This window comes from Letharia columbiana (genome assembly GCF_014066305.1).
Source record: "Letharia columbiana isolate WasteWater2 chromosome Unknown Sc0000007_s0, whole genome shotgun sequence".
Lineage (NCBI taxonomy): Eukaryota > Fungi > Ascomycota > Lecanoromycetes > Lecanorales > Parmeliaceae > Letharia > Letharia columbiana.
In genome coordinates, this window is record NW_023501043.1 from 422,463 (window position 1) to 435,937 (window position 13,475).

The following is a 13,475-nucleotide window of genomic DNA, read 5'->3' on the forward strand; positions in this document are numbered from 1 at the left end:
GCACGTTGTCTCCATTTCTTTCCGGTATTTCGATACTTCTTGCCATAAGGACATGGCCTTTCTCTGTTTTTTGTAGGCAATTATTACACCTTCCTAATTAGGCCTTAGCGCGCCTCTCTCCGCACATATATGCCTGTATACTACATAGATTAAATCAATTTTATAGTGGTGGAAGTAGGTCAAAAACGCACAGCAAGCGATCAGAGTTCGATTTAACTTAGGGCTAGGGCTAAAATTCGATTTGACTTAGAAAAATCCAACTCCATGAATTTAATTCTTTTATATATACTGATATTAGTATATATAAAAGAATAAGGTAGGGCTGAACTAGAAAACCTTGAATTTGTATGTGCAGCCAATCAGACACCGCGGGTAAACAAATTAGCGTCCGCACTCATCAAAAAAATAGGTATACATTATTAACATATAGAAAAACTTTTTTGTTTTCTATTAACTTTTCGAGATTTGAAATTTTAAATTTTGGAGCGCAGTCTGCGCTTTCCGAATTTTTAAGAATTTTAAAATTTGGTCTTATAATTATTAAAGCGCAAGGAATTCAAATATCGCTCACCAGAGTTCGCTCGACAGCCGGACAGCCCTGATCAAAAAAAACAGGTATACATTATTTGATTTTAGAATAACTTTTTGTTTTCTATTAAAATTTTAAATTTTTTTATTTAAACTATAGAGTATAATGTGGGCTTTCAGTTAAAAAAAGAATTACTAAATTTAGTCTTATAGATATTTAAAGGTAAGGAATTCAGATATCGCTCACCAAAGATCGCTCACCAAAATTTACTCGACAGCCCCGATCAAAAAAAATGATTATGAATTTAATTCATAGGCCTTTACTCGTTAATAATATTAAGAGTAGATTCTTTCTTATTTATATTATACGTATTTTTCTTCTAAATATTATATTTCTAAATAATTAATTTAATAAGTTAAAATTATCGTAATAACTTTTCTATATTATAAGTTATAAAACGCTCTTTATTTAAAAACTAATTAAATTAACTCTTTAGATTTAGATAATATTCTAGAAAATTAAATATTTAATTTATATCTAATTCTTTATAGTTTTCTTTCGCTACTAGTATCTTACTAGCTATATAATTAATAAGAGATACTCTTATAGACTAGTCTTACTTTATTATTTACAAAATCTATAATTCTATAACTTACTCTTCTATTAAATTTAATCGCTATTTCTATTTATATACTTCTTAATAAGAATAACTAATATTAATAATATATTATCTAAGAGTAATAGAATTAAGATTATAATATAATATAATTAATTTAATACTAGACTTCTTTTTTCGACGATTTAAGCTATTTTTATAGGCTTAAAAGATTTATTAATATTTAGTAAGTATAAGCTTAAGACGTTTCTTCTAGAGTATCTTCTTAGAAGTCTTTAAAGCCTTTAATAAAGTTATTAATAGAGGAAAGAAAAGAGAAATATAATTCTTTTACTATAGTAAAATTATAGATTAATAAGTTCTTCTCTTAGTCGTCTAATTTATCTATTCGATAATTAACTTATATAGCGAGACTTATATATTTATTTCTATTTTAGACTTATAGAAAAGCTTATAGAAAGACTTATAGAGAGGCTTATAGAGAGGCTTATAGAATAACTTATAGAATAAGTTATAGAATAACTTATAGAGAGATTTATAGTAAGATTTATAGGATTATAGATCTATATCTATTTTAAATAATAGATAATATCTACTCTATTATTTAATAGACGATTTAAGAAAATCTCGAATATCGTATTTTTAAATAAATTAAATTTATTTAAAGTCTTTAGAAAGTACTTTAAGATCTTATTTTTTTATATTTAGAAATCGATTATTTAGATCTTTATTACTTAATAATATTATTATATTAAAGCTATTAAGTATATTCCTCTTATTAATATACTTATAAAGATCTTTTAAAGCTATATTACGATATTTATAGACTTTACTATCGCTATCGATAGTCTTAATCGCTATTAACTATCTAATATATTATAGAGAAATCTATTAAAAGATTATAGAATATTAATTTAAAGTTTAGTGCTTATAACTCGATTTAGCTTAAAAAAAATTAAATTAATTATATCGCATTATTATAAGATCTCTTCTCTACTCGAAAATTAAATATTAAATAATTATACTTTATTAAAATATATATTTAACTATTATTCTTTTATTTCTTTACTAAATCTCTTTAAATTAAAACTCCTATACTCGTATATATAGTTACTTACTTATTTATATTCTTACTTACTTACTTACTTACTATCTTAAATAATATTTTAAAGTATTAAAAAAATAATATTAAAAAGCTTATTTAAAAGTATCTTATTAGTAATAACTACGCGGAGGTATAATAAATATAAATAGAATTTAAATATTAGATTATAAATGATTTAGAGAGACTAGTATTTTATTATACGAGAATTTAAATAAGATAATTCGTAAATAATTATATCTATAGTTTTTAGACGATTAAAAGAATTAAACTTATCTATTAGCGAAGCTAATAGCTAGTTATAAATAAGTAAACTATTCTTTATAATATTCTATTATACTATAGAGTCTCGATATAGTATAACGTTTTATTTAAATAGATATATAGTACAGAGGTCTGCACCGAAAGTCCTGCACCCGCCAAGACTCTTGCGCTCAGACTTCGGATAACGCCCCACCTAAAGGGTTACCTGGACAATGCGTCTAGAGTTCTTCGGAATCGCACCTAGCCCTAGCCAGGTTTCGGGGCTTAATACCCGTATCAAGCCAAAAGAAGTACCTAAAGTCCCATCCATGCGCTGTGAGAAGATATTTCTAGGCTTCCCCTCTACAGGGCCGCTTTCCGAAAGTAGGGTTAGGGCTGCACTAGTGCGGGTGCAGGACTTTCGGTGCAGACCTCTGTAAAATCAAAAACAATACTCATATTTTGATGTTGCGCCGAACTTATCGGATTTCAAATCGGGCATTACCAGGTATCGGGCACTTTCGGATATATACGAATTCTATACCGCAGGGATTCTAAGTATGTGAGGTCTTAAAAAGTATGTGTCTACCCTCTTGCTTACTTCTTCAAAGAGCCTACTCCCCTAAAAGTGCCTACTCTCTCAAAATCTAATGAGTAAGAAGGTTAATTCCGAGCAATCTCCCTCCAATCACCGCAAGCTCGGAAGTTATATAAATTTAGGAGCCGCACTTCTAGAGAGTAGATACGCTCTGTTCGGGTGCTTCTATACCTCAGCCAATGCTAAATAAAATACCGTTAGCATAGTTTCAGGGTGGCTGCGCCATATTTGTATGGGCGCCACACCAAAATAAGGCGCGACGTCGCCGAGACATCGTTGTCGTCGTTAGCGACCTCGCTATTACTTACAATAGGGCGGGGAATAGGGCGAGGAAGGCTTTTAGGCTAGCCATCGCAGTCCGCCTATATTGCTACCTGTCAGGGCGGAATTTATATAGGGGATGCAGCGGAGTTGGCAGTCTACTATGGGGGGTTCAGGGACACCTCGCTGTCGCCATAGAGGGGTTCCATTGGGGGTTCCATTGGGGGGCTATCTACTCCGCATCCTCCATGCGATGCCACCCCGGAGGCACCTCTAATCTGGCTATATTATGCCCATCATGGGCTTATTGCATACCCAGAAATTGTCCACCAAAGGCCAGTACGCGTCGAATTCTTTAACTGTTTAGTAAATAGGTGTGCCTAACGAGAAAGTAGCTTGACGCGTCTCTGGGGTATGAGGGGGTAACTTCAGCATTGTTGACGCCAGCTCCGGGGGTATTCTTTCCGCTCGTCTAGGGAGGTAGACGCCTTACGTTTGTGGGAGGAGGGGGAGGTAGAGGGCTTCGAGGGGGGCGACGGTGATCTGGACGCGTCAGAATATGTAGGTCTACTCCATTCGCCATCGCTGGGGCTACTATCTTCTTCCTTGAATAGTAAAAATTCGTTCGAGTACCGGGGTGCGGTCTCGATCAATACCCTCGAGGTTACTAGCATACCAATCGAGCTCCTCCTAGATATCCTCAAAGCCCTCATACTGTGGGGGCTGGCGTACGAGGCGGGGCTACGACATTAAGGCTATTGGGAATGGTATACGCGAAGATTTGACGATAGCGAGGTGTGGGAGGGGTGGGAGGGTAGAGGGTGGCGACGGCGAGGTATGGGGGAAGACGGTAAGATCAGCCAGGACGTGTCCCCTATTTACTACTGCAATCTCTTACTAATCAGGGGAATGTGGCTGGGTCGGCCTAATGGCTCTCCGGTACTGTACACTAGCGTTGGCTGAGGTTTAGAAGCACCCCGGGGGTGGTCGACAATGACCAATGTTTTTTTTTTTTTTTTTTTTTTGCGCCACCCCACCACATCTAATCATTCTTCCTTGTACCAACGCAATCAATAACCACACATCCAATTGGCCTCATACGTCTGCTCCCAGCTCATTCCTACGATACCAATCATGGGACGCCCCAAGAAAGATGTAGAGTCGCATAGAGAATTCATCCTGAGCCTTCATGACCAAGGCACCGAGTACCAAGAGATCCTACGAATACTATCCACTCAGCGCGGCCTCAGCATCAGTCGTGATGTGCTTATGAAGAACCTACGGGCCTGGGATAAGAGACGCTATGATGCACCACCCTGCAGAGACGAGAAGCTTCGCAATAGTCTCATTATGTTCCTGTTTCTGAAGCAGAACGCAAATGATGAAGAGATTTTGGTGGACCTGGAGTCTCGGGACCTGGCTGTGACTCCAAGGAAGCTCCGACGGTTGAGGATAGACATGGGGTTGAGAAGAAGACGCAAGTTGAAGGATGCTCGGTTTCAAGATGAGGAGATTATACGCATCATGAAGGAGCATTTGAACGAGGGTGTCATTGGTGACTGGGGCCTCACGCACCTCTACGCATACTTCCGCCGCAATAGTATCATTATCTCAAGAGACGATATCATGTACGGCTTGAGAGTGGTGGATCCCGCCGGTGTTAATCGTAGATACCAGAAGAAACAGCATAGAAGGAAGAAGTTTTTGGTAGAAGGACCCAATGCTATTTGGTCAATTGACGCCCACTGCAAGCTAGAGATCGTGGGCATTCAGATTTACGCCGTCATTGATGCATACTCCCGCAAAATCATCTGGATCTATGTGGGGATTTCCGCACGTACAGCTGTCAGTGTCGTTAAGCAATTTCTGGAGTTCATGGAAGAGCACAAGATCATGCCAGATAGGTTTTGTTCACATCGAGGTACTGAGACCATTCTCATTGCGGACGCATTTCATCAATTATGTGGAGCACAGGAAGACCGATCAGAAGAGGACCGTGCTATTGATAGGTGTTGGATGTTTGGCAAAAGCACCGCTAATCAACGCATTGAAGCATGGTGGATGCAATTACAGTCCTCCATGCTAAATCGCTGGGTAATCTTCTTCGATCTACTGAAGGAGGAAAAGCATTTCAAAAAGGATAAGCTTGCAGATATGATCGCTGTGTACGCTATCTACATGCCCTTAATCCGAGAGGCTTGCTATGAGTTTGTTGCCAATTGGAATGTTCACAAGATTCGCGCACAAAAGAACCGCCCCCATGTGACTGCCGGTAAGCCATGGTTTCTATACGCACATCCCAAGGCACCAGCGGCGGAGTGCGGCAGCGTACCTGATCCTACGCTTGTTGATGCACTCCATCAGGAAGTGGAAGCATACGATCTTCATGAGTACCTTCCTGCGGCAACATTGGAATGGTGTCATGAGAGGATGCGATCGCTTGGTTTTGATCCTGCTACTTTGACAGCAAAGGATCTACTTGAGGAGGAGGATTTGGGAAGACGGGCACATGGCTATGTCTTCGGACTTCTTAGGGGGAGGTCCAACAACATTTGACTGCTGGTAACAAGGATCCAATCTTATCATTGATAGAGACACCAAAGGGAGCCCGTTCTTGGAAACCTTCTGCGGAGGCTGAAAGAGCCTTCAATGATGCTCGAAGGGGTGAGGAGCCGGAAGACTTCATGGACCAGCTGGCTGATCAGCTGGACGATGTTCTTGCGGAGTCAGACGATGAGAACTATGCTTCGGAGGCCCATGCATCGGTCGACGATGGGGAGGACTGATGGTTGGCCTGAGTGTGTGTTGGAAAAGACTCATGGGAAGCATGCCACTCTCGCACCATATAAGGCCCTTATTCCTCCGGCAAATCACTAGGCGGCTCGGGAAAGCCTCGGACATCGTGGTTGTGAACGAATTGGATTCATCCGAAGTCCAGATATTGCGCCCATGCCTCATTTTTCGGTACTCAGAAATCGATTGCTCAGACCCTTATCATTGAACAACCACTTCACATAAGCCCCACCGAGCGGGTCGCCTTATTAGCCTCTTCATAAAGACCTTCCGAAGCTATGGTAGGGTATTTGCAGGCCTCACTATCGCCGTTGATGGCCTCGGTCGATGTTAACTATTTGGTATGTCATGGAGAAAATCACGCAAAGACCATCTGATACTAATTCAAAGTATAGTGCTTGCGGCTCAGTTCGGCTTGAAAGCACTCGGACCAATCATATTGCATCAATCGACGATTCCTTCTCTACCCGAAAATCAAATATCAAATAGCCACTCCAAGACAAAATACCATTTCTATATTTCTTCACTAAATCTCTTTGAATTGAAAGCCCATTAACGCTTGAGTAGTGTGCTCCCGACCATGTAGTTACTAGACTCTTGAACGACCTCGCTGTCGTCTACTTCGCCTTCATCAAGATAGGTTTCTCTATAAACCTCGTTTGGTGGCGTTTCTTTGCGGGGGTCTAGAATGCTTGTTTCTTTTTCGACCAAGATACCGTGAAGAGTAAGGATACTTCGAATATTACTCTTTCGAATGGCCCCCAGGCCAGCACGCATACTTGGAAGAAAAGAGACACCGGCTAGTATGAGTCGTACTAGCTCCATTACCAAGGACCAGGCTGTCAAGAATAGTAAGCCTCATGCTGGTAGCCGGGCTACATTCTCAACTTTTGCCACTGACCGTACCAAATCCAATGATAGTGGTGTCACAGCGTCTAATACCAAGACTGTCATAACACCTCGCCATCAGTAGTATGATCCAGCAAGCCAATATGATCTGGAGCCATTATATACTGGGAACCATATGTGGGGTACGTACTTGCTACTGCTGCTATGATAGCTTGTATCTAACAAGCTTAGGCTCAATGTCATTGAAGTTGTGGGACAAAAGACTGCCCGCGGACGGTATCGATCAATGGATTAAGGAAGATATCCTTCCAGAGGGCCACAGGTGGGACGATATCATCTACGATCCTCGAGTGACTCACCATTGGATTTGTTCCACCATCGATGGCAAAGGCCCTCTTTCTACCCCACGTCGCTTTGCAAACAGCGTCTACAATTCCTCGTTTGTAAGCGACCTTCTCCAAGCTTGCAGGGAAGAGAAAGGTGAGCGCGTGCTTATTATAGTATGCGAAATACCGGATCCCAAGCACGGGCAGGTAGAGGATAGTCCTGCTAAGCCGAAGGCGGGCAAAGACGAGCCGGAGTCGAAGAAGGGTAAGGGTAAGGGTAAGGCCAAAAGCGAGCCTACAAAGGAGGACAAGCCTGCACAATCCTCGTACGCGTAAAGGAAAGGAACAGTTGAAAGAGTACATGGAAGAGGTCGCCGAAGATACTAGTAGTATCAAGCGGGAGCGAGTCGAGGAGGATGATCTTGAGGTCAAAGAGGAAGACAGCAATTAGGGTGGGAGTGATTAAGAAGAAGGTGAAGAGGTATGATCTATGTATTCGTGAAAGCTTCTTATTTGCTGACTATTCAAGGTCAACACGAGTCATAAGAGGAATGCTTCTCTTACAACAATGTCTCCTAGTAAAGGCGGTGGAAGGAAGAAGCCTACCAAGAAGCCTACTGCTTGATGAACAGGTAGTAGTTGAGATATCCCAATTTGTAGCCAGTAGTGGCGATGTCTTTCTTGACCTGCGATGCTTACATGCGGAGTTTAAGCTCGCTACCACCATAATACGCCCTGGGGTCGCTCTCATTTGGCAGGGTAGCGCAAACCCTCAGTTGGCGTTCATCTGATCTTTTTCTACCAGCCTCATTCTTAGCATGTGCGCTGTTCGAACCGATGGTGACATGACTTTATCATTATAGCTAACCGTCCACCACCCATATCGGACCGAGATATGGGTCCTAGCTACGGTGGACGGTGCTCGATAGCGTCCTACTGTTTATTCAATTTGTAATTGCGTGTAATAATCATAACAATATGAATGGTATGGGGGTTTTTGGTGGATTTGAACTCACAGTCATATGCCGAGAGGCTAGTCACTAGCCAGGTAAGATTTAGCGTTTTCAAAAACCTGTGGCATACTTGGCATCGGAGATCTTTCACACCACACACCTAAATTCGTACTGTACCATAGTTATCTCTCCGCGCAATCATTCAAATCAAGTAGCCACGTCGCAAATAGTCGCATTTAATCAATTTTAAAGTTATATAACCTCAGCTATATCTCTCGAACGCACCAATAACGCAGTAGCCATCAATTCGCCGCCGTCGCAGCAAGAACTACGAATACCCCGCAATAACTACTAAAATAGCCTCTGCTTAAGAAGCTTAGAAATAGATAACTGAGGGATTAAGAAACATATCAAGACTTTAGTATAGCTTCATTTTTTCATTTAGGACCTATACTAATAATAGTAGTATTATTAAATAATTTTGCGGAGAGATTTCTATACTATAGTACGAATTTAAGTATATAATATGAAAGATTTTCGATGTTAAGCATTTCAGATGTTTTTAAATACGCTAAATAAGTGTTTTCAATGAGTATTCTACTATATTAAAGGGTCTAGATGAAATATCGTATACTATAGAACTGGTAATAATGGATTAACTAACTAATTTACTATTAGTAAAATCGTTAGTTTCTCGTAATTAATAATATAGTTTAAAGTCTATCGATTGATAGTTAATGTAATTCTAATCGTAAAACTAACTAATTTAACTAATAGTAAAGTAGTTTATAATAATCTTTTAAAAAGTCGATTTTTAATAGATTAATATTTATAGAGTTAAAGTAGAGCTAAAATAGAGCTAATAGGGCTAATAGGGCTTAATACTATAATATAGATATTATCTTTCCCTCTTCTTACTAAGCGATATTTTAGCTTTTATTATAACTGCTTTACTATTAGTATATTAATAGTAGAGTAGTTAATTTTTAATATATAATAGTTAATATAGTTTCGATTTTCAAATCTAGTAGTTAATATAGTTTATTCTTTAAAATTAACTATTTTCATCGTTATTAGCCCTAATATACTATTTAGATATATATCTCGCTAGAATAAAAATAGACTATATATAAGTCTCTAGTAGAAATATCTATTATATTAAATCTATAGAGGGCGGCTATAATATCGTAGTATTAGTTACTAAGAATTAGTTCGATAATTACATATTTTAAAAATAATCTCTACTTATTTTTACTAAATAACGCTATCTCTTAGCAAATAAAAATATAACTTAAAAATGTTATTAATTTATATTCAAAATATATAAAATATCTATACAGTTCCGTTCGATAACCCTATTTTTAAGACTAAGTTATAAACGTCGTAAAAAATTAAGAAAATTATCTTCTCTATCAGTAACTATTAAATTTCTATTATTTCACGTTATTATAACTATTAAGGAATAGTTCTAAGTAGAATCATATATATGAATAATATGTGTATAGTGTGATAATAATAATGAACTATATAGGCCTGCAGTGAAACTTAAAAGAAGTCTCTGTAGTATCGTAGTGCCAAGGCACTAAGCTTAATCGAGACGCCTAGTAAAGGAATTCGTAACAATAACGAAGATATTTATTACTACTATTATATAGGCTTTAATTATTATTAATACTTCTATTACCTTCGTTATTGCTATTAATATCTCTACTAATATTTCTATTAATATCTCTATTAATATCTCTATTAATATTTCTACTAATATCTCTATTAATGAAATTAGAGTTAGAGTAACTCTATATCTATATATATATTAATTATAGATGTTTATTATTTTAGCGTACTTAGTCTTATTTTACTAAAAAATAAAACTCGAGACTTATTTTTAGATATTTTGAAAATATATTCTAAAAATATAATAATTAAACGATACTCTATATATATATAACGCTAAGTTAAAAATAAATAGAGGTTATTTTTAAAATATATAATTATCGAACTAGTCTTAAGAATAAACTATAATAATAGACTATTTAAATAAGTAATAGTAGTAGTTATAATAGTTATAATAGTTATAATAGCTAAAATAGCTATAATAGCTTAAATAGCTATAATAGTTATAATAATTATATTTAGATTTTAATTTTAATAACGTAAAAAAAAAAAAAAAAAAAATATTTACTATCTCTATATTAATAAGTTCTATAGTATTAGAAAACTAAAAAGTTATCGTAAGTATTACTAGCACCCCTTTCTCGAAAATCCGAATATTGGAATTTCTTGAATAACTTCACACCGATAATTTATAATACTCTAGAAATTTCATGGTTTGTTGAAAAGATATTAAATCTTTAAGCTTCTAGTTTATAGAGGATTCTAATTATTCGTTATTCTATAAAATAAAAATCTCGTAGAATTTATGAATTTCTTTAAGATAGTCTTGGCGTTTATAAAATAGCCGAGGTACTTTTTAATATTAAGCGTATTTTCACACTTTATAATTTTACTTAAGATATTCGAGCTAGAATTTTCTAAAAATTTTAGGATTAACTAATTAATATGATAAGTATAGTCTATAAAATTTCTAGAGTATTATAAATCGTAGTTATAAAGTTATTTAAGAAGATATATTATTAATTTTCGATAAGAGATACTTACGACGACTTTTTTAGTTTCTTAAAACTTATTAATATAGAAGTAGAGAACTTTATACGTAGGGACTTTTATATACGATATCGACTTAACTGCGATATTATCTTTCATAGTACTAGCTTTTATATTACTATCTTTTATAGTATTATCTTATACTATACTAGTATATAATAGTTATCTCTACGGAGGTTACCATCGAAAGTCCTGAACATACGCTAAAACCCTTGGCATTCTTGGCATTTCTAGCATTTTGGCAAATTTCTTGAATAGCTTCATAATCTACATACGATGTTTTATATAATTACGGAGTACGTATGTACTGATTTACTCGGTCAGCTGGATCATAGGGCCGCTTATCCCCTCCTTTACGGCCCTCTCGATACTCGTTACCGCCTCGTAAACGAATAACTTCGGCAATATGTCTAGGTATACCGTTATACGCTGCTATCGCTACTGTGCACACAGTAATATCGCAACTGTATACCCCGTATGCATGCAGTAATATCGCTACTATGTACTTTATATGCATCTGCAAATCTGAAAAGTTCCTGCAAAATTTGAAATTGCTGATCGCGCGTTTGTCGCGGAAATCACAAAATCCGCCGGATCAGCAAATCTGATTAGAATCCGCCCAAATTCCGCCGGTTCAGCAACTGTTCTAATCTTTTCCGCCAGTTCTGCCAGTTTAGCAGCAATACGCACGAAAAAGAAAAGTTCTAATGATCGACGTTGCGACGGCAAGGTTCTACGGCGACGAATATCAACGTCAACTCAAATTTAGCTACGGAATTGGACGATTCAATGAAATTAGTCGCGTGGGTGATGCTCTGGTATGGCGCACAATGATGCGCATGTATAATGATGCGCATGTTGATGATGATATATATTGATACCATATGTATGTAGAATAGTACTTAGAGTGTATTAGAGTGCATTACGCAAAATTTTTGAAGTTGCTGAAAATTTTTTGAAGTTGCTAAACTGGCAGAACTGGCGGAAAGGGTTGGACATAGGCAAAGTCTGCTTAATAGGCTAAATCGTGCTAAATCGTGCTTATGGTGCGGACCCGGCGGAAATCGTGCGGAAAGGAACTTTTCAGATTTGCAGATGTGCATACACTTCATATATATAGCAGTGATGTCGCTACTATGCAAAGCATTGATATTTAAGATATTTAAGATATTTGCTAAGAATGCCAAGGGTTTGAAAGCCCTAACCCTAATGTTCAGGACTTTCAGTGGCAACCTCCGTATAGCGTTTACTTTTCTCTATACGCTAGAGACTCTATAGATTAATTTATAGATGTCAAGATGAATTAATACTAAGTATAGATTTATAAAATATATAAATACGATATTCCATTTAAGGTAAACCTTTTTTTTTTTATTTTTATTTTTTTTATATAATTAAAATTAAAATTTAAATATAACTATTATAACTACTATAGTTACTATTATTACTTATTTAAATTATTTACTATTATAATCTATTTTTAATAGCTAATACTACGATATTATAGCCGCCCTGTTACGGATTCCTCCACTAGGCGTCCCGATTGGGCTTAGTGCCTTGGCACTGCGGCACTGCAGAGACTTCTTCCACTGCAGGCCTACATAGTTGATGATGATCACACCACACACACACATTATTCATGCATATGATTCCACTTAGGACTATTCCTTAACAATGGTAGCAACACCTCGGTCGATTCAGGCCTAGCACTAGCTGTCCTCGTTACATTCGCCCACCTCGCCTTAGTCCAGCACCTACACGGACCCTACATTACTCACTACCAGAGAAATCTACAGAGAACACCACTCCCACCGGGTGCAGTATCTCCAGAGTCTCTTAGACGCTTACTCGCCTTAGTCCAGCACCTACACGGACCCTACAACACTCACTACCAGAGAAATCTACAGAGAATACCACTCCCACCGAGTGCAGCATCTCCAGAGTCTCTTAGACGCCTACCTCGCCTTGTCCAGCACCTAATCAGGACCCTACCAATACTCGTCCATTCAAGCGATCCTTTCACTAGGCCATTCGTCCTACCACCATGGCGAACATTAGCCACCCTATGCCCGTTTTACAGCAGAGCAAACAGCCTCCCTACAAGCCATGATCACTGCCGCAATCGATGACGCAATCAGTCAGGCTATGCCAGCCTTCGAGACCAGACTGACAGCTTTCGAGACCAGACTGACAGCTATTGAAGCCAAATTCCGCCCTGCTGAGTACCAAGTTACCGCTCCTCAGCATAGGCCATGGCAACAATCAATTGTGGAGAAAACTGCGGAGAAATCTACGGAGAAAACTGCGGTGAAATCTACGGAGAAGACTACGGAGAACAAGAGCACGGGCAGCAGCAGCGACAATGACAATACGGGCACGCTCTCCACTATTCCACACCAAGCTACTATGCATTATTGCAGAGAGTCTCCTATTCGCCTTAATAACGCTTTACTTCTCGCCTCTCTTCTCGTCTCTCAACTCGCCTCTCCACCTGACTACATTCACTACGCGAAAGGCATGGAGGCTACAGGTCAAGGATAG

The 13,475-nt window shown here is 37.7% G+C and overlaps 3 protein-coding genes across 3 annotated transcripts; all 3 read left to right on the plus strand.

Annotated features, from left to right (window-relative positions):
- Positions 1-4,483: 4,483 nt before the first annotated feature.
- HO173_003153 (uncharacterized protein) lies at positions 4,484-6,135 on the plus strand (the record flags this gene model as incomplete). The annotated part of the gene is made up of 2 exons (XM_037305081.1): positions 4,484-5,866; positions 5,920-6,135. The coding sequence occupies 2 exons, from the start codon at positions 4,484-4,486 to the stop codon at positions 6,133-6,135; spliced, it is 1,599 nt and encodes a 532-aa protein (XP_037167946.1).
- A 1,031-nt stretch (positions 6,136-7,166) lies between these two features.
- HO173_003154 (uncharacterized protein) lies at positions 7,167-7,653 on the plus strand (the record flags this gene model as incomplete). The annotated part of the gene is made up of 2 exons (XM_037305082.1): positions 7,167-7,173; positions 7,223-7,653. The coding sequence occupies 2 exons, from the start codon at positions 7,167-7,169 to the stop codon at positions 7,651-7,653; spliced, it is 438 nt and encodes a 145-aa protein (XP_037167947.1).
- Positions 7,654-13,040: 5,387 nt separating this feature from the next.
- HO173_003155 (uncharacterized protein) lies at positions 13,041-13,475 on the plus strand (the record flags this gene model as incomplete). The annotated part of the gene is made up of 1 exon (XM_037305083.1): positions 13,041-13,475. The coding sequence occupies one exon, from the start codon at positions 13,041-13,043 to the stop codon at positions 13,473-13,475; it is 435 nt and encodes a 144-aa protein (XP_037167948.1).